Genomic DNA, 22,180 nt, shown 5'->3' with positions numbered 1-22,180 from the left:
AGCAGGAGCGTGCTTACAACTAAATCATGCATTTTCCAACAGCTTCAGACCATAAAGCGAAAGAAATACTGCACCTTAAAGAAAGAGAAAACAGAGGAATGAATGGAATTTTATCGCCCAACCTGTTTGATGATCTTCCTGAAGAATTGATAATGGAAATCTTTTCATTTATTTCGTTGAAAGAACTGTGTTTGACTATACCACTTGTTTGTAAAAAATGGAAGGACTTTGCAGCATCTCCTCTCCTTTCCCGTACGAAACTTTGAGGCTGAACAGAGCGAGAATCAAGCGTGATTCTAGCCATACTTAGCTTTAATAGCCATGATTAGAGCGAGACACAGCCAAACAGAGTAAATGTTTGGTTCACCTTGAAGAGCCATACATTTGTCTGGCTTGTTTATGGGTCCGAATCAGGCTTTAATTTTGTGTGAAGCGCCAGAGGTCACAACGGAATAACTTTCCAAGGATCGCCTAAAACCTGAAGACTTTATCTGGCCATTTTATGGCCCACAATCAGGCCTGACATAATTTGCTTTATCTTAACCTAAAATTCAGATTCAGAGGCGCGGCTCGATTTGAATATAATACGTCCGATCGCTTGGTAAGTTAGAGTACCACTATTAATTATAAATCAGTCCGAGTGGAGGACGAAAATTTATATCGTGGGGTTTCTGAAAAACGAATAACTGAAGTCACATCCTGCAATTAATTATCTGTTTTATTTATGGTTTCTAATTACAACAATATAACTTTCCTGATATTTTTCGTTAGTATTTTGATATAATCAGATCTCCACCTATTACCCAACGTATGTCTTATTCAGTTACAATGCTACTGTTTGGGAATTCACATATATATGCTTTAACTGGATTACAGTCAACTACAGAAATATAGATACAGCAAGCCTTAATGTTCGTGATGTCAAACATCATGACCTCATCAAAGTCACAGGGGTTGACAGATGTAATATGTACATTTGGATTGTAGTTCATACACGCGATAGGATGTGCGACAGCAAGAGTGTGATCATCATGCTGTATGAAATATGCCACTTGTGCAAATTTGGTCGAACCTCCTAAAAAACATTTTACAGTTGCAGCATTTCGCCTCTGTAAACGTTTATATGCTAAGCCATAAATTTCACCAACACCGCAAATTTCTAATCTATTGAAGGCCTTGACCTTTTTAATTAACGGAAAAGACCCAAGCCATTCTTCTAAGGCAGTAAATTCCCTGGCGTTCAATTCTTTTAAATAAGAAGATCCTATCGCATAAATCCCATTCTTAATTTCAACTCTTTGTTTACGTTTAGGGGGATAAATCAACTCATAACAAACTGTCTCTATTTCACTCCCTACCGGTATGCATGACTCTTTTAACTCCGGAAGTTTTTGCGTCAGACAAACAGCAGATATGATCTGGCTGTCAATAAACTGTGTTCCATGAATCAGTTTTAGTATGAATCCATTTTTATCCTCAAAAGGGAAACAACTGTGTGTGTAAAGGGGTCCCAGGTCTTTAACATTTGCAGTCAAATGTAAAAGTTGGTGTACGTTCATAGAACAGTAACGCTCCCCATACAATTTAGAAAATGTTTTACAAAAATTTTGTAATGCATTATTAGCTTCTTTTAAATTCTCTTCTGAAATGGAATCTTTCAAAAGTAGATAGATAGCGTGAACAAATAACGTGTAATGTGTAAAATAAGAGTCAGGCAAAATGGCATACAATGTGGGAAGACCATAAAATAACAAAAAGGAAAGAAGTTCACTCGCCTTCCAATATTTGAGATGTTGCGATATTGATCGTGGCAGTCTCTTAATGTTCGTAGTTGGTGTAATGTGCTCCAGTCGTTTATCTACTTTACCAACTAGTTTGGAAATGCTGAATTTTTGGCCCGATAAACTTGAGCTAAACCACATGGTCAGTAAGTGCTTCTGTACCCCAAGTAAAACCCCATGCATATAATCAATAGCTGTACCCCTTACAACATCAAAATTGTCAAGAATACTTAACCATGATGGTCCTTTTACCCCGTTAACCATGTACCTTTTAACCCCTTGTTTCAGTTGTTCAAGCGCTCTTTCAGCATCCTTTTTAATGTTTTCTAATGTTCGTATTGGTCCCGAGGGGTCATTTTCCTGATACGGATATATCCAAGTGTGTCCTCTAGCACTTGTTGCGAATGTCTTTCCAGGCTGCAAACATTTCCAACAACCACATTCTCCATTGTACTGCATGCTGTTACAGAGAAGGCAACGTGCAGGAAGATCACTGGTGGTAACAAGGAGAATGGCTTTACAATTAAACGTTCCCCTCTCTGGAGAAGCAAATTCAACACCTCTTTCCAAAGTTTTGAGTGCAAGAAGGTGTGGTTTGAGAAAAGTGAACATCGCCGGCTTTTTCTCCCCAAACCACAACCCAGCAAAAATCATGTTCTCTTTGGCCATTCGCTTTTGGTATGGAAGCTCATTAATGACTAGGTAGAGAGGCCAAATTGAAACTTTGGAAGACTTGAAAACTGGAACTCCATCTGTATTAAGAAGGAACGATATGTTGTCAGGAGACGACAAGATGCCTTTCTCAAATGCTTCTTTATATAGCTTTCCATCGTAAATGTCCTCAATGTTGTCACGGTTAAGTTTTTTACGATGAAACCTGTATTGAATGTCACTGTAGAAAGAAGGTCTTTTAAAAAAGGTTTGCAGTTGTTCCACCAGCGGAAGTTCAACAAAATATGATTTGGTTCCTCTCACTGTTAGATCCTTTAAACACGCAGTATTAGAGCACGTTTTACTTTTCGCTTCTACTGTGGCAAGGCAAAACGAACAATAATAATGTAGAATGAGAGGGTGCTTTAAGTTTGAAAAATATTTCTTGAATCTGTTCAAAGTTGTTGGTAATACATGTCCACATGGCAGCAATAGATTGAGTATGAGTAGAAGTCGACTAATTGCATCTGCTGGCAAGTTAAATTTCACTGCATAAAGTGAGAGCAGAACCATGACAGCACCGATTTTTATTGAAGCTCCCGGGTAAAGTGGTTGTTGGTCATTTTTTTCTTTTTCTTCTTTACCCTTGTTCTCCATTTCATTTTCATAAAAATAGCTTTCGTTTTCATCGTCTCCGAATGTCTCAGAATTCACTAGGGAGTCCTCAGATAATGTCAACATCTCGGCTATCTCTTCAAACTGATCTTCATCTTGTTCTTGATCGTTGTAATTGGCATGAATATTTTCTTCTAAAGTGTTGCAGTTCTGCTGTGCTTCTACTTGTTGTTCATGCAAGGCTAAGTCATACACTTCGTCCCAAAATTGATCAATTTCATTTTGTGTTGGTTCGCTCGTCGCGTGAGAGTCAGAACACTCTTCGGTGGTGTTCGCTTCATCTTGTATTTCAGGCGTTGTGATTTCCGGAATCTGATTAATATTCAGTAAAGGGACTGTTACCTCAACATATTCTGAGTATTCGTCAAGTGAATCAGTTTTGGCAGTTTCTTTATCAGACAGTTTTCGTTTTTTGGTCCCTTTCCTACTGCAACTTAAATTCTCAGCCATACTGAACTAGTATAGTTGTATTGAGTTGATCAAATTAAATATAGGATAATAATCACACTTCTAAATGAACTCACTATTTTGGTTACACTCCACACGCGTACCAAGTTGTTGTAGCATTCGGGTTCCCGACTAACACACCAAACTAGCGTGGTAACTCTCCTTTTATAGTCCAAGGATCTTGAAGGACAGCTGCCAGTCTAGCTCAGTTTTATCTTAACAACCAGTATGTCGTGCACCCCCCTTACTTAGCCTAGTTGGTAACTATGCAGTGAGAAATCTTAGTTTTCTTACCACTTGGTAATGAAGTACCTAAAGACGTACACTCCTAAAAAGACTAACTCTTTGTTTACCATCTTATGAAAAGAAATCAAACTTTAACTCAATTTGGTACGGGAATAACTTAGTTAGAATTTCCGAAATGGTAAACAGAAAATATCGTAAACAAGTCATAAACTAAGCTAACATATTAAAATGATATTTAAGGACAACCCAGATTTAAGCGTCTGTGGCACCCGCGTATCCAACAAAACTAAACTAATTTCTAAAGAGATCGTAGGTTAATGAAGATTTAGCGCTAATGAGCACATGGCTAAACAATACGCGAACTAACCCGAATATTCCCGTGAGATCGTTATAATCGGAACTGATTTGTTAGCGCATTGTTTCAGCCATGCACAATCTATTGCTGCGGATTAACTCGTTATTCTTTGTAGTAAGAAAAGACTTCCTAAAGTTACTATAACTTTTATCCTGCTATTATGACCAACTGGGCTTGAATTTGACTTATTGACTAAACGGTTGAGCTAATCATTAACTCGGCTAAAATTCTCTGTCCTCACATTAGCATCCCATTGGTTGTTCTGTAGATAGTTTCAGGTTCCATAATTTTCGATTTTTTGGCGCTTAAATCTCGACAGTTGATTTATAATCATCTTCTCTCAGAGTACGTGTAGCTGCCAGATAATTTTATAAGCGAGAAAAATCCGACAATGTCTAGTTCTTATGCATGCATATATTTTGCATCGGACAAAAGTGTTTCTGTAATACCAAAGTCCCGCTGCACTTTAAGGGGCACTTTTAACCCTAGCCAAGAGGTGGAGGTTATGTGGAGAGACTCTAGTGGAGAACGAGTGAGATATCTCGGAAAAATTCTACAAATTGGCCCAAAAGGTAAGTTTTTTACGCAATTGCGTAGTAAATAAGTACGGTACAAAAACAATGGTTGTATCCATTCATAATATATTGTAGTGCTTATTACATATTTTATCTAACTTTATTTTCATTCGACTTAAGAATACGCGCGGCCCGCCCACTTATTCATGCATGTTTTTTAGAAATTATGTCAATTAAAAATTGACTCGTAAAATTCTAACTTTAGTTGTTAAACCAACTGCATTCATAGTTTTTAGGGTATTACAATGCAATATTGATTTATTTTACATACCAGTATATATTCTTGCACTATTTTACCCTTAAGTAGAAATTAGCATAATTAGAATTTTGGCGCAATTCCACCAACGTGGTCTCTGTTGTTGTAAGGGAAGTACGTTTATTATTGGGGGAGGAGGGCTGGGACTTCAGAGGGGAGGGTCATCAGTAAATTGAGCTTTTGTGGCAGGTAAAACCTTTTTAATTTGATGAAAGCTAGGAAAGGGTTAACTTAATACCGAAGGAGGGTCATGAATTTCTTACTGAAGGAAAGGGGGAGGGTTACAATAATTAAAAAGAAAGGTTACTGCGAACCCCCCCCCCCCCCCCACCCCAGCCCTCCCCGCCAATACAAAACGTACCTTCCCCAACTGAATTTATATATCTTATTTCAGTTTGTATATACTTTTAAATTATATGCAACGTATAAGGTAAAGAGTTCCTCTTTTGTATTTATAATACAGGTAAGCTTGATATTTATGCAAAGCTAGCAGAGGAGCGCGTCAAAGGTTGGTTCTTGGGAGGCGACAATGTCGAGGCCAATCTTTACACTATAACTGCCATTGATCTAGACAATGTGATAGATGAAGAATCGGGTCTGGAAGAAGATGAGCGTCCGGTAACAGAACAAAAACGAAAAAGGAAGGCATCGAAGCGACTACAAGCGAGCATGGAGGGAGATGAGGAAAATAATGAAGAAGTTGAGCCACCGGCCAAACGGAAGAAAAATAGGCAACAGTGCACCAACTTAATGACATCTGGAGATGCTGCTGCTGTTTTAGCGGGTCAAGAAATAATAGAAACGATCACTGACACCATTTACCGTTCTGCCTTTCCGCCACTCGCCCGAAACAGCAACAACAACGACGACAACCGGAACAACAGCAGTAACGACAATAACAACAACAAAAGCAACAGCAACAACAACAGCAACAAAAACAAGAACAACAGCAACAGCAGCAACAAAAATAAGAACGGCAACAGCAACAGAAACAGCAGCAGTAACAACAACAACAACAGGAACAACAGCAGCAACAACAACAGCCACAGCAACAACAACAACAGCAATAGAAATAGCATTAGCAACAACAACAGCAACAGAAATAACAGTAGCAACAACAGAAACAACTTGAGCAACAGCAACAACCAAAACAACAGCAACAACAACATCGACAGCAATAACAACTGGAACAAAAGTAGCAACAACAGCAACAGGAACAACACCAGCGACCGCAACAGGAACAACAGCAGCAACAACTGGAACAACAGTAGCAACAACAGCAACCGGAACAACACCAGCGACAGCAACAGGAACAACAGCATTAACAACAACAACAGCATGCGCAGGAACGATAGCAGCGACGACGAAAACACTCCAGACTTTGTACACCTTGAAGAACAAGACCAGCAGCTAAGTGGAGTCTTTAGACAAGCTCTGCAATCCCTTTCTGACACAGACAGTATCTTTTTAAAGGAATTCGAGACAACAGCACCTTTCGAAGAGCTTGAGTCCTCTAAAGAGTCCACTGGGGAGCCGGTACAAACAGATGATGAGCCGATTGCCCTTCGTGCGAGGATTTCGGCCCTTGAAGCTGAAAACGAGGAATTAAGAAAGGAGCTAAATGCTCGAAAACAACACCCTAGTAAGTTTAACACTTGCATCAAAAAAAGTTATTAAATCTTTCTCTCTATAGAAACTTTATTTCTAACATAATTCTCATTTTTTGTGCCAACCGCTCATTAACCTATTGTTTCATTTTTCTTTTCAGTTCCATCTCCTGAAGTCTGTGCTTTTTTAAAAGCATATGCAAGTTCTTTCGATGAACAAACTTGCATGGATATGCTTGAGGATGTTTCAACCACCACTCCTACCGAGCAATACAAACTGAAAGCAAACCTTTCTCCGTCAGCTGAGGTAATTATTTTCGGGAATTATTTACAATTGTATGTATAAATTTTCATGTCCCTTTATGACTTTGACTTCTGACTCAGGGCACAAATAAGGTGAGACTCCTCGAATCAACTGACGTCTTCGTCGACAGGACGAAGTTAAGGATCGGTACGACGGCAGCACAGAGCAAAGGATCGAACGGTCCACAGTTTCTCCTCCAGAAGCTCATTCCTTTGGTTTTTTCTGTGGAGGAACTGGCAAATTCCTGTGGCCAAGGAATGACAACGTCAAAGGTCACTGAAGACAGCAAAAAGCCGCTTGATGCAGTGAAAGTTAATGCTTGTAAAGGTTAGGAACGATCAATAACTCGGTTTGAGTTTTGCCAAAATTCTTGTGACGATTGAATGCATCGCTTTTGTTTAGATTACACAATAGAAATAAGTTGTTCTCTTTTGTTCAATTACAGTTATTACTACAATCAATTCTAAATAAATGTTTCATGCGTTCACTCTACAGGGCATTAATTTCTTTTCATAAATCAATTCTGCCGTGATTAATCCCCTACCTTTTATAATATGTTGCAGATTTTGTCACTGCATTTGCTATAAAGCAAAATCGAGACATTCCACCACCGAAGACGATAAACGAATGCTTTACACAGCAAATTAGTTACGCTCGAGTAAAAGTCAACAGAAGCAAGGGAAAGTTAAACAGTTTGTAAAATGATACTGCTGATGTAATACCTATGATAAAGAGCATAATAAATACTGTATCGGATTACTTGTTTGAGTTGTCAATGTACCATTTTGTAGATTGAAAGTTTTAAAATAGTCGCGTGGTAGGCTCAAATTACGAGCCACGCAAACAAACCATAATCACGCCATAACACAGCCATACAATATGTATGGCCCGACAACTATCGCTCTAAGCCTGAAAATCGCTAAGCGTTTTTCGTTCATTTTTCACGCTCCTGTCAGGCTTATTATGGCTCTGTTAGGTTTATTATTTTCTCGCTCAATTCTCGCCACTGTATGGCTAAAATGTCAGGCTAGATTTTCGCTCGTGTCTCGCCGATAATTTTCGTACGGGTTGGCAACATTTGGATTTCAATGAAATAAAATGTCTTACCACTAAAGCGTTGTACAACATTATTTGCATGAAATGCCCACTCTTAAAAAGACTGAGCTTGAAATACAGAAGTGAGTTGTCAGCGTATGAAATGCTAAATATTGCCAAGGCGTGCCCACAGCTTCAGCAGTTATCTTTAGCATTTTGTGGCCAAATAAATGAAAAAATTGTTACAATGTTTGCAGAATACTTTCCAGATCTACAAGACATAAACCTAGAAGGGTGTGATATCACTGATGGATGTATCAATGATCTGTCAATATTACCTCTAAAAAGGATTAGTGTCTCACACTGTGTTCATTTGTCAAATGATAGTCTGAAGACAATTGCAACAAGTTGCAGCCATTTACAGTCAATTAATTTTGATGGAATTCAATGGATTACAGATGACGCTGTTTATGTAATGGTGGAATATTGTCATGCACATTTAGAGAAATTGTGGTTAGATGGTGCTAACTTAACAGATAACAGTATTCAAGCTATTGCAAATTGTATTAACCTAAAGTAAGTATAATTATAAAATATGAATTAATAATCAATATGGTTATTGGTCTAATGTTTTGTATGTTAGTGTGTAGAGGGCAATTGTTAAATCTACAAAACTTTTTGCTGTTGTATCACAGCGTGGGACAATCACAACAGAGCTAGGCTCCAAACTAAGTGAAAGTCCAAAGATCGAATTAGAATTTAGAAGTTGATTTTTAAGGAGGGAGGAAAACTGGAGAACCCAGGAAAAAACCCTCGAAGCATAGGAGAGAACCAACAAACAACTCTACTCATATACGACATCGAGATTGGCAGGACTCAAACTCGGGCCGCATTGGTGAGAGGCAGCGCATTAGCAGCGCACGCCACCGGTGCTTAAGTTGCATTAGTGACATAATTTTGTATCGTGAATGTTCATTGTTCTTTCTATTCATGTTCATTGTTCGTTCTGGCTGACAGTACATGGTGGTCAGTGTTTGACCAGTGTTGGTGGAGCAGATAATGAGATTCAAAAACTTTTATCAGCTGAGTGAAAGCCAGCAATTATCTTTCCATGTACCTTTATTTCCATTTAAATTCATTTCAATGATGCATACTGTCTATAACCAGTTGCAACTTTTGCCTTGATCATCAAAATATATTTTTTGATATCTCTACTTAATTAAGGTGGCTCAATGCGGTTTTATGGCATACTTTCCATTTTCAATCAGGAAACGTGTCGCTGCTGAAAATTCAAATAAAAAGTTCGGGCTAGTCTAGAGATAGATTCAAGGGTATACACTTCATCACAATCCAAGTTACCATAGCAATACAGTGTCATGATGTTCTTTTATACGTTCCTTTTTCAGCAAAATGAGACGTTTGTTTTAAAAATGGTTAAGAGTACTTAAAGTTTAAATGATTGTTAATGAAATTTCAATGAATTTTTGGAACTGTTTATAAATAAATTCCTTCAGAACTTTTTGACAGCGGAAAATTTGGGTACGTAATATTTTGACCAACTGTTCACGTCATATAATGGTAAATAAGAAGACATACCATGCAGACAAACCATTGGAAATTTGTTGGTTTACTATATAAGACTGCATTCATTATATTTGGGTAGCATGGGTGGCATTCACAGATAACACATTGTCTTCACCGCTGTGAGTCCAATGGGTCAAGTAGCTGGTTTGAGCCCTGTGGTCGCCACATGTGAATTGAGTTTGTTTAATGTGTTGTTCTCTCCTTTGCTATGAAGGTTTTCTTTAGGTTCTCCAGTTTCCTCCCTCCATAAAAATCAACATGTGAGCTGAGCGTTGCGTGCATAGAATATTTAATGTAGTGGTAGTGCGTGTGAGCGAAAGTGTCCCTAATTAGTGTGAAAGCGCTAGAATGACTAGACACTTTTGAATAAAAGTGATTTATTTTATTTATATGTGACAGAAGGTGGAGAGTAAGTAAAATTTATGGGGATCTGAAAATAAGTTGTGAGTTCAATAGGTAGATCTCATTACCCCCCCCCCCCCCCCCCCAGAAAATGAAAGGGAATAAAAACAAAATTTTATCCATAATATTATTTTGTTTGCCCCTGACGCTTTGACCATTAACCATTTATTTTACTGTTGAAGGTGATTGGTACAGTAAATGGTTGAAATGTTCACTCAATGAACAATAATTAAATCAGAGATTAACACGGTGAAACGGTCGACAAATGGCCATTAAACGACTGACAAATGGCTGACAGTTATGTACAGTATGTTGGTGGACAGGGTATTTGGAGGGCTGATCTTGAATTTTATCTATCTGTATAGTGTTAGAGTTGTGTATAGACCATTATTTTATTACGATGGATGCCAAATAATGATATTTATTTCATGTACAGGGTGTTTAGCTTGTCATTTTGTGATAATCTCTCTGATGTTACCCTTACATGGATCAAACAAATGAAAAAGCTTCAAACACTAAGGCTTAAAAAAGGCATTAATTTCACTGCCAAGGTACTACAGGAACTATTTATTGGACTTCATGTAGATTTGATGGACAATGCAACTGGTATTTTATACCTCTATCTACCCGAGTGTTCAAACATGAATGATGAAGCTGTCAAGTCTCTAGCTGAAAGGTACTTTCTATGCATGCATTTATTACCTAAAACTTTTTTGCCTCACATATCAATATCAAACTTTATGTTTAAACTTGATTATACGAGATTCAAAGACTCAATACAACATTTTCTTTTACTTTCTAGTTTTCCTAATCTTCTTGAACTTGATCTTTCCTGGTGCTGGGACATTACAGATCAAGGATTTATAAATGTAGTTTTAAATTGCAACGAAATGCAAAGCATGATCATGTGTGGTATGAGAGAAATCATGGGAAACTGCCTCCTTAATCTTCCAAAGTTGATGCCACGTCTAAGATATTTAGATGCTAGTCAGTGTAACAAAATGTCAGATCAGTTGCTGCTGGAGTTGGTCAACACTGTAAAAAACTTAACAGTTTTAAATTATTATTGTGAAATTCTTCGTCCTTATGCCTTTAATAAATGAACAATGACTTTTAGGCAAATTCCCTGAAAGATAAGATACCTATGAAAAAGTTTACAGTCATTCTCTTATGAAATTGTTGTGCTATATCACAAGTGAGTATAGAAAGGGGTCCACGGGGCAACAAAGTTTAGTGAAAAATGATACATTACATTACAAATACGAATAGTGATTTAAATAAAGCCATTTGAGTGCAACTTACAGCCACCTAATTACTGTCAATTTCATCAAATTGGTGAAATTTCGTTTTATTTGTTGTGCAAATGAATGTTTGGCTGTCTTTCAATATCTATGGACATGGTTTGAGAGCCCCCCCAATATTTTTGACCTTGCTACAGTCCTGATATAAGGAACATGTTCACACTTTCCTGGCAGAAAATGCAAGACATCTTGGGCAGATACTGGCCCCCCAGGGGAGGTACTCCTTAGAAAGAAGACATCAAGATGTCTCAGCTATCAAGTTAATGGCATTATTAGTTTGAGTGCAGGGAACAGCATAATATTATAACATCAATAGTAATAATACAAATAATGAAAAAAATATAAATATAAAGAAAAGAGTAAAAATTTGTTTGTGTGACCACATGTATTGACTGATTGGTCCATTTTTTTGGTCCATGCTTGGCCTTGTTGGTTCTTTCCTGTGCTTCAAGGGTTATTCCTTCAGGGGGCTTCGGTTTTTCTTCCCTCCATCAAAATGAACTTCTAAATTCTAATTCAATCTATCAGCTGTTGTATCAATTGGTCTGAAAAAACCTGTTAGGGATAAGGCAGCCCACCAAGGAGTGTTAAGTGCATTAGAAGATATCAAATGCTCCGTCTGTATGTTCATTACCTCACTAAGTACATATCAAAAGAATTTAATAGTTACCCAGAAATCAAAAGTTACAAAAGTTCGATCGATAAGTATGTGGGGTCATTTTTTATGATGAGATAAAAATTAGTATCCTGCTCAATTCAGAAGTATCATTTTTCCTCACCTTTTAGCGTAGTCTTGGTGAATACTGAGCTTGAGGAAAGAAGTATGAATATCCATCCATGTTCTTGTACAGACTGTTCAATATTTATTTATGATTTTTAAAAATCCTCAATTGGTTTCAACTTGACGTAAGCAAGGCTTGTCGGGGGAGCAGTTAAAGACCTCTTTCGAAATGGTTCATCTTGATAAAGTCCTTTATTGTGCGTCACTGAACACTTGGTACTGCTACCAAAAGGTGTGGGCTAACGTAAGCTCATACAACAGCCACACCTCTCAGCCCAATTAATGTTTTACACTATTAAAGTATATTCTAGATAGTGTAAGAAGATGCCGACAGGATGACAAAGGATATAAGACGCTCGAGTATAGGATTCACTAAAAATAACGGGTCTCAGGTTAGATACTTTACAAACGTAGGTAGCTAGCAATAATCATTCATGAGGTGGGCCGGCATATTTGAACGAGATTGATTCTTTCCGTTACTAGATATTACTTTCAATCTAAACCACGAAAGAGGAAAAACATGCTTTTTTACTGGTGGAATCAACTATACCAATGTGCTGTAGATCGTTTTCAACTTCGAATATTTAATTGATCATAAATTTATGGGTTAAAAAAAAATACTTGGTTGTAATTCCAGAGAATTGAACTCTTTCTGTTAAATAAACCATTACTATTACTATAATTATTATTTACTCCAAAATATTGATATATATTTTAGTTATTTCCCATATTTGTCCATCGTCCTCAGCTATCACGCACCGATCGTCACTCGTTTGTAAGTGACGCTTGTGAAAAGAAATGAATTATTTTTCTCAGGTGTATGACTGACCACAGTGGAACCATTAATTAGTGATATTCTCTTAATCGGCTTTTGCCGCTTCCTTATGTATTGACATATAATTTGGGCGATGCTTTCAAAGTAATACTTTACAAAATCTGATAAAACTTCATTTACAAAGATAGCGACATTTTCCCTCCTTTGCCAATGTTTACATTAAACTACACCATTCAAGCCTAAGTGTTTTTTTTTTTTTGCAAACATTAAAAAAAAATGTTCAGAGAGATATTCTCATGTTTGTTGTCGTTTTTACGCACATATGCTAGATAGCCATGCAGATAAGTTTTGCGGTGTTATAGCGAGGACATCAAATCTAATATATTTTTCATTTTTTTAAAGAGCAGCAGTACTTTTATTTCAGTGGTTTCATATCCGATAAATGAAACACATGCCTCCAGTTTATTGAACTGTTTCAAAAACGATCTCAAAATAATATTAAGAAATTATTGTACGGTTATTGAATGGCTCCAAAAACAAATTTCGATAAGGTTATGTACGTCTAAATGGGCTTTCGTGCTGCAGTTTGATTGGTTCTTTTCAAACTTCTCAGTTTGTTTTTCAGTATTACATATGCACATATTGTATAGACCAAGGAAAATTTAATAATAAGGTAAGTTGTTTTTTGGGATTTTATCAAAATATCTTGAAGCATACATGCTCAGAAATCACCGGTAATGCAAGTGCATGATGAACTATTTAAAAAATGTTTGATTTCTACCCTGGAGATATATTTCACTAGAACCGCCAAGGACTTATCAAATTTGAGACACTTTGTCAGGAAGTAAATGCCAATTACGCTGAGAAAACGTGATGGGAGACATGTCGTGAAAAACTGTAAAAACACCTCTTCAGGTATTGGGACGCCAGTTTTGATGAAAAATTGAAAAGAGATAGTTCTAAAAGCTTGGGGAAAATGTTTAACGAAACGAACAACTGGCTGATAAATGCAAATAGTACATTCAATAAATCACACAAAAAAGTATCTGATGTGTTTTACGTTCGCGGGATTGCGAGTATTTCTCTGGCTCTGATCACAAGTGTGGGCAACGGACTTGTCATATTGCTTTTTATCAAGGATCCTCACAAGAAGATTCGCAAATCGCCAACAAACATTCTCGTTACAAGCCTTGCTCTAGTTGACTTCATCGTTGGATTTGTTTTGGAACCAGTTGGTGCTTATTGGTATCTGACGACCTATTTTCGGCAAAAGCAACTATTTGATCACAAGTACCTAGAAATAGCAGAGGCATTTTTATTACTTGTTTCAGTACTTCACTTGCTTGGAATCACACGAGACCGCTATTTAGCCATTCTTAACCCCTTGGAGTACTGCTCACAAAGAAAACCTTGCAAAAGGCGTTCTTATTCCACTGTGGTCTTCATATGGCTGTACTGCAGTGTTCTGGTGTTGGGATTGAGATTCATGGGCAAGAACTACATTAGAAACATTCTGTATTGTCTTCATGTCGATTTAGCTGTTATTGTTTCCGTTGCTCTTTTCTGCTGTATTATGCGTTCTCTACATAGGCAAACGTTGTGTCTTCAAAGCCTCAACGTTGTGCAAGTAATAGCTGCCAGGTCCATCCAGAGAGAGAGAAAGGTTACCAAGACTATGGGGCTCATGCTGGCTGTCTTTCTCATTTGTACGCTACCTTGGTTTCTAATGATGCAAATTCTACCCCTCTGTTCAGCCTGTAAACAACATTTAGATATTCTCGTTTGGGTGTTTAAACTCTGTTTTGTCCTTTTTCAAGCTAACTGTGCTTTTAATCCATTTCTTTGTGCTTGGAGGCTCCCTAAATACAGAGCAGCCATTAGTTATTTACTGTATGCCAGTAAGCAAACGTTCTCTCGAAGAAGCTTTCCCGAAACTACGCGGTCTGTATCGCTACAAACATTTTCTTCGTCAAGAACAAATTTGAGTGATTTGGCTAGATGTTCTCACATCCAAATAGTACCCAAATAGTTTATATTATTCAGGATCAATTATTACTAATATAAATATAACTTTATACTCCCCAAACTGCAAAATCTAATCTAAAGTTAGGTTGTTCCGGTTTCACATGGAGATGTTGATAAAACCATAAATAGGTCATATAGCCCTTCGCATTCACGGCTAGTTTCTCACACCATATAATATTGGTTTTAAAATGCTCTTTTATTTCATACCTAGCCATTACATCTAAATAAATACGCCAAAACAATAACTATCAAATATTTTCGTTCTATATAATAATCTATATAACCTTGTATATAATATTCTATAAAACCTCTAACAAATGTTGTACAGTTCTAGTAACGTATCAATAGATGGTATGGAATTTTTTCTTTGTTATTACGCCTTGTTTCCTGTCAAAATAAAAGTAAGAAAGCTTAAAGTGCTACTACGACGAAAATCGCTCAAACTTGGATTCAGCTGAAACTTCCTAAGAATACTCTTTGAAGGTCGAGTAATCACTGTATAAAGTGTTTTCTCGATATTCAGGACGAAAGTATGATATTTTTACGATTATTTTTTGGAGTCTGTGACGTCATACACTCAACATCGAACATCGCTCCATACATTTCTTTGTAGTTTATGATCAAAATATCAGTAGTAAAGGGAGAAAGAAATGCCCAAACACCCCAAAATATAAATTATAGTCACAAGTAATGTGAAATAAGCACATTAGCCACCCTTTGGGCTTCACAGGAATAAAATAAATTAAGGATTTATATACAAAGAAATATATGTAGCAATGTTAGATGTTGAGTGTATGACGTCACAGACTCCAAAAAATAATCGTAAAAATATCATACTTTCGTACTGAATATCGAGAAAACACTTCATACAGTGATTACTGGACCTTTAAAGAGTATTCTTAGGAAGTTTCAGCTGAATCCAAGTTGGAGCGATTTTCGTCGTAGTAGCACTTTAAGCGTTTTATTACGAAGACAACATCAGAAAAAAACTGTTTTCTTCATTAGAAAAAACTGATATCATAGGATGACTCTAAAATATTATTTGAGTATTATATACCGACTCGCCTTACTCGTTTGATGGTCGTTCACATAAAAGGTTTATAAGCAGTGTTATTGTAGCAGAAAAATTCAAAACCCGGAAATTACAGTGAAATTAATTAGTTCAACTAAACTCGAAGCCCGCCCTTAGAACTTAGGGCCGTAAGGGAGAGTACAGATTTTTCAATTACGGTTTCCCTCAAGAAATAAAGTGTATCTATGTATTTAACTGAGGTTATAGGTGAATTGCTAACAAATTATACAAAACTACAAATTAAGGGACTGCAACATGAAAAAAACCGGTTTGGGTGGCCGTTAAAGAAAATTACAGCACTAGAGGCCTTTAGCATTAGGTTTACAGCTAATTGCTAACCGCTAATGATCAGGCACAGAAACACACCCGAAAACACGGAGAAACAATCGGCATCAATGAAATTCAAAAGTGCAAACTCTTCCAGCATCAACTTCGTTATGACGCCTTGCTAAATGTCGAAAAATTAATGGACAACGCCTGACGTCAAACTGCAGTTTGAAGTTTGCGGTATCTAGCAAGAACGTCGTGCTAAAGGTATCTACTAACTAAAACTTGCCTTTTTTATCGATTCCATGTTTTTCTATTCACCTCCTTTTCCCCCTTTTTTCTATCCACTATTGCCTCTTTGAGTGCTTCCCTTTTCTCCATCCTGTCGGCGTTCTCCACTTTTGCCTCTTAGAGTGCTTCCCTTTTCTCCATCTTGTCGGCGTTCTCCACTTTTGCCTCTTTGAGTGCTTCCCTTTTCTCCATCCTGTCGGCGTTCTCCACTTTTGCCTCTTAGAGTGCTTCCCTTTTCTCCATCCTGTCGGCGTTCTCCACTTTTGCCTCTTAGAGTGCTTCCCTTTTCTCCATCTTGTCGGTATTCTCCACTTTTGCCTCTTTGAGCGCTTCCCTTTTCTCCATCTTGTCGGCGTTCTCCACTTTTGCCTCTTAGAGTGCTTCTCTTTTCTCCATCTTGTCGGCGTTCTCCACTTTTACCTCTTAGAGTGCTTCCCTTTTCTCCATCTTGTCGGTATTCTCCACTTTTGCCTCTTTGAGCGCTTCCCTTTTCTCCATCTTGTCGCCGTTCTCCACTTTTGCCTTTTTGAGTGCTTCCCTTTTCTCCATCTTGTCGGCGTTCTCCACTTTTGCCTCTTTGAGTGCTTCCCTTTTCTCCATCTTGTCGGCGTTCTCCACTTTTGCCTCTTTGAGTGCTTCCCTTTTCTCCATCCTGTCGGCGTTCTCCACTTTTGCCTCTTAGAGTGCTTCCCTTTTCTCCATCTTGTCGGCGTTCTCCACTTTTGCCTCTTAGAGTGCTTCCCTTTTCTCCATCTTGTCGGTTTTCTCCACTTTTGCCTCTTTGAGCGCTTCCCTTTTCTCCATCTTGTCGGCGTTCTCTACTTTTGCCTCTTAGAGTGCTTCTCTTTTCTCCATCTTGTCGGCGTTCTCCACTTTTGCCTCTTAGAGTGCTTCCCTTTTCTCCATCTTGTCGGTTTTCTCCACTTTTGCCTCTTTGAGCGCTTCTCTTTTCTCCATCTTGTCGCCGTTCTCCACTTTTGCCTCTTTGAGTGCTTCCCTTTTCTCCATCTTGTCGGCGTTCTCCACTTTTACCTCTTAGAGTGCTTCCCTTTTCTCCATCTTGTCGGCGTTCTCCACTTTTGCCTCTTAGAGTGCTTCCCTTTTCTCCATCTTGTCGGTATTCTCCACTTTTGCCTCTTTGAGCGCTTCTCTTTTCTCCATCTTGTCGCCGTTCTCCACTTTTGCCTCTTTGAGTGCTTCCCTTTTCTCCATCTCTTCGGCGTTCTCCACTTTTACCTCTTAGAGTGCTTCCCTTTTCTCCATCTTGTCGGCGTTCTCCACTTTTGCCTCTTAGAGTGCTTCCCTTTTCTCCATCCTGTCGGCGTTCTCCACTTTTGCCTCTAAGAGTGCTTCCCTTTTCTCCATCTTGTCGGCGTTCTCCACTTTTGCCTCTTAGAGTGCTTCTCTTTTCTCCATCTTGTCGGTATTCTTCACTTTCGTCTCTTTCTTCGCTATTTTTTTCGTTTTCTGTATGTTTTGAATTAATAAATACGTATAATTTAATTGTAAGGTTTCGTTGTAATTAACTAGCCGTTTCCGGTTGGTAAACTATGGAGAGTGGATTATGTCGTAGCGACACGACCTTCAGTGGCGAAACACAAACTTATGAAATCTCACTTTCTGGAAAATAAAGTAATACTTCTCTTTATTGAACATCTAACCTCTTTTCCTTCCACTGAAACAATACATTGGATAGATAACTAGGTGGATGGATGGATAACTAGGTTGATGAATGGATAACTATGGGGATGGATGGATAACTAGGCGGATGGATGGATAACTAGGTGGATCGATGGATAACTAGGTGGATGGATGGATAACTAGGTGGATGGATGGATAATTAGGTGGATGGATGGATAACTAGGTGGATGGATGGATAACTAGGTGGATGGATGGATAACTAGGTGGATGGATGGATAACTAGGTGGATGGATGGATAACTAGGTGGATGGATGGATAACTAGGTGGATAGATGGATAACTAGGTGGATGGATGGATAACTAGGTGGATGGATGGATAACTAGGTGGATGGATGGATAACTAGGTGGATAGATGGATAACTAGGTGGATGGATGGATAACTAGGTGGATGGATGGATAACTAGGTGGATGGATGGATAACTAGGTGGATGGATGGATAACTAGGTGGATGGATGGATAACTAGGTGGATGGATGGATAACTAGGTGGATGGATGGATAACTAGGTGGATGGATGGATAACTAGGTGGATGGATGGATAATTAGGTGGATGGATGGATAACTAGGTGGATGGATAATAATAATATGCCTTTATTTAATCACGGTTACTCTATCAACTACACAAGTTAAAAACTGAAAGGAATGGTCTCCCTAGAGGCCGTAAGAGTATATAAAACAATATAAAACGAAGTTAAAAGCTACAGTATTCACCATTAATCAATGATAATAAGAGACATTTACAAGAAAGGTTTAGTTCTTAATTAATCTGTTGTCGATGCAGAAAAATGAATTTTTACTTTTTTCTTGAATCTGGAAATAGATTGTTCTCCTTTTATTGAATCTGGAAGAGAGTTCCATAATTTAGCTCCGGAAAAAGGAAAACTATTTTTGTAATGTTCACTACGCACTTTTGGTATCAGCAGATTATAATTGGAATTACGTAGTTGATATGATGCTGATGCAAATTGTTTTGCAAACATATCATCTAAGTAAGAAGGAGCTAGACCATAATTGATCTTAAACATCATGATCGCTTTTTGCACTTTCTTTTTTCATCTAGAGTTGACCACTTGAGTTCTTTAAATACTTAGATAGTCCTTACTAAACGATAATCAGCACCCGTAATTATACGGGCAGCACGATTTTGTAATTTTTGTAATTTCTGTGCAAGCGCAATGCCATCCCAAATTAAGCTACAACAGTTGAAGTATGGATCAACAATTGCCATATATACTTTGACAAGGCAATGTCGATCCAACATTGACTTCGTTTTTTTTATTCTGCTAAGGTTTGATGAAATTTTTTTACTAATGTAGTCAACATGCGATTTTCAGGAAAGGTTTTCGTCAATTAGCACACCAATATACTTTGTTTCATTAGTTTTTTTAACAGCGAGTCGTTTACAGACAAATCGAGAGGAATGTCTTTAGGACAAGAAACTTTTTGTCTTGAAGCAATCAACATGAACTCAGACTTAAGAACATTTAATGTGAGCTTATTAGTTCGAAGCCATAATGAAATCTGGTCTAAGTCAGTATTATGGATAATTAGGTGGATGGATAGACAAATAGGTGGATGGATGGATAACTAGGTGGATGGATGGATGGATGAATGGATATAGCGCGGGATAGCAACAACAATAAGAAATAATTTTCAAAAAATACGATGAAAAGAATAGATGGATGGATGGATAAATAAATAAATAAATGAAAAAATCAATTTATTACGGTTTTTCACCTACCAAGCATTTCTTGTAATACAGTTTTGATTTCTAAATATCAAAATTTAAAACAATAATTAAAAAGATTTTTACAGTTACAGGGGTTTCAATAGGCATATTGCGGAATCGAGAGATATTCCGTTGCGATAAAATAGGATCTTGGTGTATGGCTGGCAGTCCAAGTTTTTCTACGACGTTGTCGGAAAATTCTAAGATGTCAAGGGAAAGGCATGGCAACGCCTTGATTGACGTAAAGAGGTAGTTATAAAAAATCCAACGAACCGCATAAAAGTAGAGACTGGAAGAAAAAACCAAGGGGAAAAAAAGAACGAACAAAAATGAAAAAAGAACATAACGATAATAGCATAAAAAGCAACAACAAAGAATAATTCAATAATTCTACCTATCTATTTTGTAAGTGGTTCTTATTGTTTATATTTTATCACCAAGTCATAATGCAGGAATGACACCGACCTTCTTCTGTTTCTGCTTCTGCTATGGCTTCTGCTAATCTGACCGATTCTTTTGCGGGAACTGAAAGTAATAATATTAAGAAGAGAGGATTAGAGGCTCGAATTTTTCTATGCATACGGCGTAACACCTGCAAACCGAACAAACTCCTTTAGACAAAACAAACAGACACGAGCGATTGATTATGAGCGATTGATTATGCTCATAATAGTTGAAATGGGTCCGCTATCTTGGTGTTGCATTAAGGGACAAACATGGCAGACAAATCACGAAGGTTAAAAATCATGTTTATATTACAGCCACTTCAACTTTTGAATAACAATAATCATCAAAATAAAGTTGACAACCATCTGCTTAGTTAGAAACGTATTATTTCAAAATTTCCTATTCCTAATGCATGGAAATTGCGTGACATAATTGCATGACAGAATTTGACTCGCAATAAATTTAAAATCAAACATCGATAATACAGAATTTTTTTGTTAAAGTTTTTTTATAATGTTATCAACATAATATTCGACAAACAGTTTTGTTTTAGTTTTTTGATGACGTCACTTGAAAGCCAGAAATTTCATTATTTCTACGGTACCTTCTTTCAGTTTCCTTGCAGCAGGTTCTAAAAACAAAAATAATGAAATAAAACTGCGTTGAATTGTTATAACAGGAAATTCTTATAGCATATAAGTAAAGAAGCCCTGGTTATGGTACGTGTGCACATACCATTAGGGGCGTAGCGATAGTAGGGGGTATAGGGGAGATGACTGCCACTCCCAAAAAAATCGTACATTTTCCTCTTTATTTTTTTGTTGGACTACCTGGGGATTTGGTAGAAAGTTTTGTGAAAAAACGTGTGCTCGAGTCTCCAGCACTGGTACTCTTGTTACATAGTAACATACTTAGTCGACATACAATGACATTATAAAGAAACAACTAGCAAATATAAAATAGTATCTGGTACTACAAAGTAGAGGAAAGTAAAAGTCATTTAAGAAAGCAAACTGAAGTTGTTTATCTAATGTCTTGTACTTATAACTTAAGCATTTTTATTGAAGGTAGGAGTGGAAACTCTACTAGGTTGGTAATCGTGTGATACCTGTATAATAGGGCATACCTTCTTAATCTAATAAACTTTCTTACCTGAAAATGCACCTTCCACAATCAGCAAACTGACAAAAAAGAACAGAAGCTGCATGTTGCAGAAATAATATGCACCTGAAAGAGAAACGATGATCAAGAATAAAGTTGTCGTCGATGGCTGAAAATAAAGCCTAGGATTTCCTCCATAAACCAAATTGCTGCTTACCTAACTCGACGTACGGTTGTCTGTTTGTAAATGGTTCTGTGCTACTTATTATCATCTTAAATAAATTTGGATAACAATAGCTTCGTATTTAAATTGTAATCAAAGTTTGTTAAACCATTTCACTGTAAGAGTTCTGCCATAATCGAATTGCGGAACAATGGATGGCCGATAAGGGTAGGCCAGCTGTTTGGTCTAACACAAGAATTCTAGATCAATCTGAAACTAATCAGAGGCTTGAAAATTTGTAGGGTGTGTTAAATTTAAAAAAACGTACAAAGGATTTAAGATAAACAGACCCAACTAAAGGGATTTTCTATGCAGATTTGATTACGTGGCATACCTGTAATCAGAAAACATTGTTCTTCCCACACATTTGGAATATGATTCGTAAATAATAAAAACTCGAGGGTTTTGTCAGTTTACAATCAAAATTGAAGTGTGGCGAAAATTTAATTATAAATCAGCATATTCCTATCAATAGCTATTTGGAAATTAAATTACTTAAGCAAAATAAGGTAGCCCCCCATTTATTCAATTGTTTTTTGTAACAATCCTACC

General features: G+C 37.3%; 5 protein-coding genes across 5 annotated transcripts; 3 read left to right on the top strand and 2 right to left on the bottom strand.

Moving 5' to 3' along the window:
* The first annotated feature begins 26 nt into the window (after positions 1–26).
* On the top strand, positions 27–11,215 carry LOC116297941 (uncharacterized). Its single transcript, XM_089039389.1, has 5 exons — positions 27–265; positions 824–1,036; positions 7,924–8,508; positions 10,355–10,594; positions 10,721–11,215. The coding sequence occupies exons 1-5, from the start codon at positions 27–29 to the stop codon at positions 11,019–11,021; spliced, it is 1,578 nt and encodes a 525-aa protein (XP_088895515.1). The 3' UTR covers positions 11,022–11,215.
* Positions 363–3,572, bottom strand: LOC148906094 (uncharacterized). Its single transcript, XM_089038595.1, has one exon. It carries the CDS (start codon positions 3,555–3,557, stop codon positions 816–818), a length of 2,742 nt encoding a protein of 913 aa, XP_088894721.1. The 5' UTR covers positions 3,558–3,572; the 3' UTR covers positions 363–815.
* On the top strand, positions 4,547–7,656 carry LOC148906093 (uncharacterized). The gene is made up of 5 exons (XM_089038596.1): positions 4,547–4,727; positions 5,450–6,628; positions 6,755–6,900; positions 6,978–7,224; positions 7,461–7,656. The coding sequence occupies exons 1-5, from the start codon at positions 4,547–4,549 to the stop codon at positions 7,595–7,597; spliced, it is 1,890 nt and encodes a 629-aa protein (XP_088894722.1). The 3' UTR covers positions 7,598–7,656.
* Positions 10,471–21,958, bottom strand: LOC116297969 (uncharacterized). The gene is made up of 7 exons (XM_089038597.1): positions 21,623–21,958; positions 21,457–21,531; positions 20,909–20,935; positions 20,323–20,382; positions 19,870–19,899; positions 16,429–17,897; positions 10,471–15,187 (listed from the first exon to the last, which is right to left on the bottom strand). The coding sequence occupies exons 1-6, from the start codon at positions 21,675–21,677 to the stop codon at positions 16,480–16,482; spliced, it is 1,665 nt and encodes a 554-aa protein (XP_088894723.1). The 5' UTR covers positions 21,678–21,958; the 3' UTR covers positions 10,471–15,187; positions 16,429–16,479.
* Positions 13,752–14,804, top strand: LOC116297959 (trace amine-associated receptor 1). Its single transcript, XM_031706282.2, has one exon. The coding sequence runs from the start codon at positions 13,752–13,754 to the stop codon at positions 14,802–14,804; it is 1,053 nt and encodes a 350-aa protein (XP_031562142.1).
* Positions 21,959–22,180: the final 222 nt, after the last annotated feature.

This window comes from Actinia tenebrosa, unplaced genomic scaffold, assembly GCF_029948245.1.
Source record: "Actinia tenebrosa isolate PJP-AT-01 unplaced genomic scaffold, QUT_ActTen_1.0 PGA_scaffold6__47_contigs__length_16458017, whole genome shotgun sequence".
Classification (NCBI taxonomy): Eukaryota; Metazoa; Cnidaria; class Anthozoa; order Actiniaria; family Actiniidae; genus Actinia; species Actinia tenebrosa.
This window is presented reverse-complemented; position numbering and strand designations above follow the sequence as displayed.

What these genes read in the sequence shown, in the direction of transcription:
- LOC116297941 (XM_089039389.1), top strand. Translation starts at nt 27, where the DNA reads ATGCATTTTCCAACAGCTTCAGACCATAAAGCGAAAGAAATACTGCAC. An exon ending in AAGAGTGTGATCATCATGCT is followed by an intron (nt 1,037 to 7,923) that starts GTATGAAATATG and finishes CTAAAATGTCAG; the next exon opens with GCTAGATTTTCGCTCGTGTC. An exon ending in GTCAAGTCTCTAGCTGAAAG is followed by an intron (nt 10,595 to 10,720) that starts GTACTTTCTATG and finishes TTTACTTTCTAG; the next exon opens with TTTTCCTAATCTTCTTGAAC.
- LOC148906093 (XM_089038596.1), top strand. Translation starts at nt 4,547, where the DNA reads ATGTCTAGTTCTTATGCATGCATATATTTTGCATCGGACAAAAGTGTT. An exon ending in ACCTTTCTCCGTCAGCTGAG is followed by an intron (nt 6,901 to 6,977) that starts GTAATTATTTTC and finishes CTTCTGACTCAG; the next exon opens with GGCACAAATAAGGTGAGACT. An exon ending in GAAAGTTAATGCTTGTAAAG is followed by an intron (nt 7,225 to 7,460) that starts GTTAGGAACGAT and finishes AATATGTTGCAG; the next exon opens with ATTTTGTCACTGCATTTGCT.
- LOC116297969 (XM_089038597.1), bottom strand. Translation starts at nt 21,677, where the DNA reads ATGATAATAAGTAGCACAGAACCATTTACAAACAGACAACCGTACGTC. An exon ending in TGCAAGGAAACTGAAAGAAG is followed by an intron (nt 20,383 to 20,908) that starts GTACCGTAGAAA and finishes TATTACTTTCAG; the next exon opens with TTCCCGCAAAAGAATCGGTC. An exon ending in TGTATTACAAGAAATGCTTG is followed by an intron (nt 17,898 to 19,869) that starts GTAGGTGAAAAA and finishes CAAAACATACAG; the next exon opens with AAAACGAAAAAAATAGCGAA.
- LOC116297959 (XM_031706282.2), top strand. Translation starts at nt 13,752, where the DNA reads ATGTTTAACGAAACGAACAACTGGCTGATAAATGCAAATAGTACATTC.
- LOC148906094 (XM_089038595.1), bottom strand. Translation starts at nt 3,557, where the DNA reads ATGGCTGAGAATTTAAGTTGCAGTAGGAAAGGGACCAAAAAACGAAAA.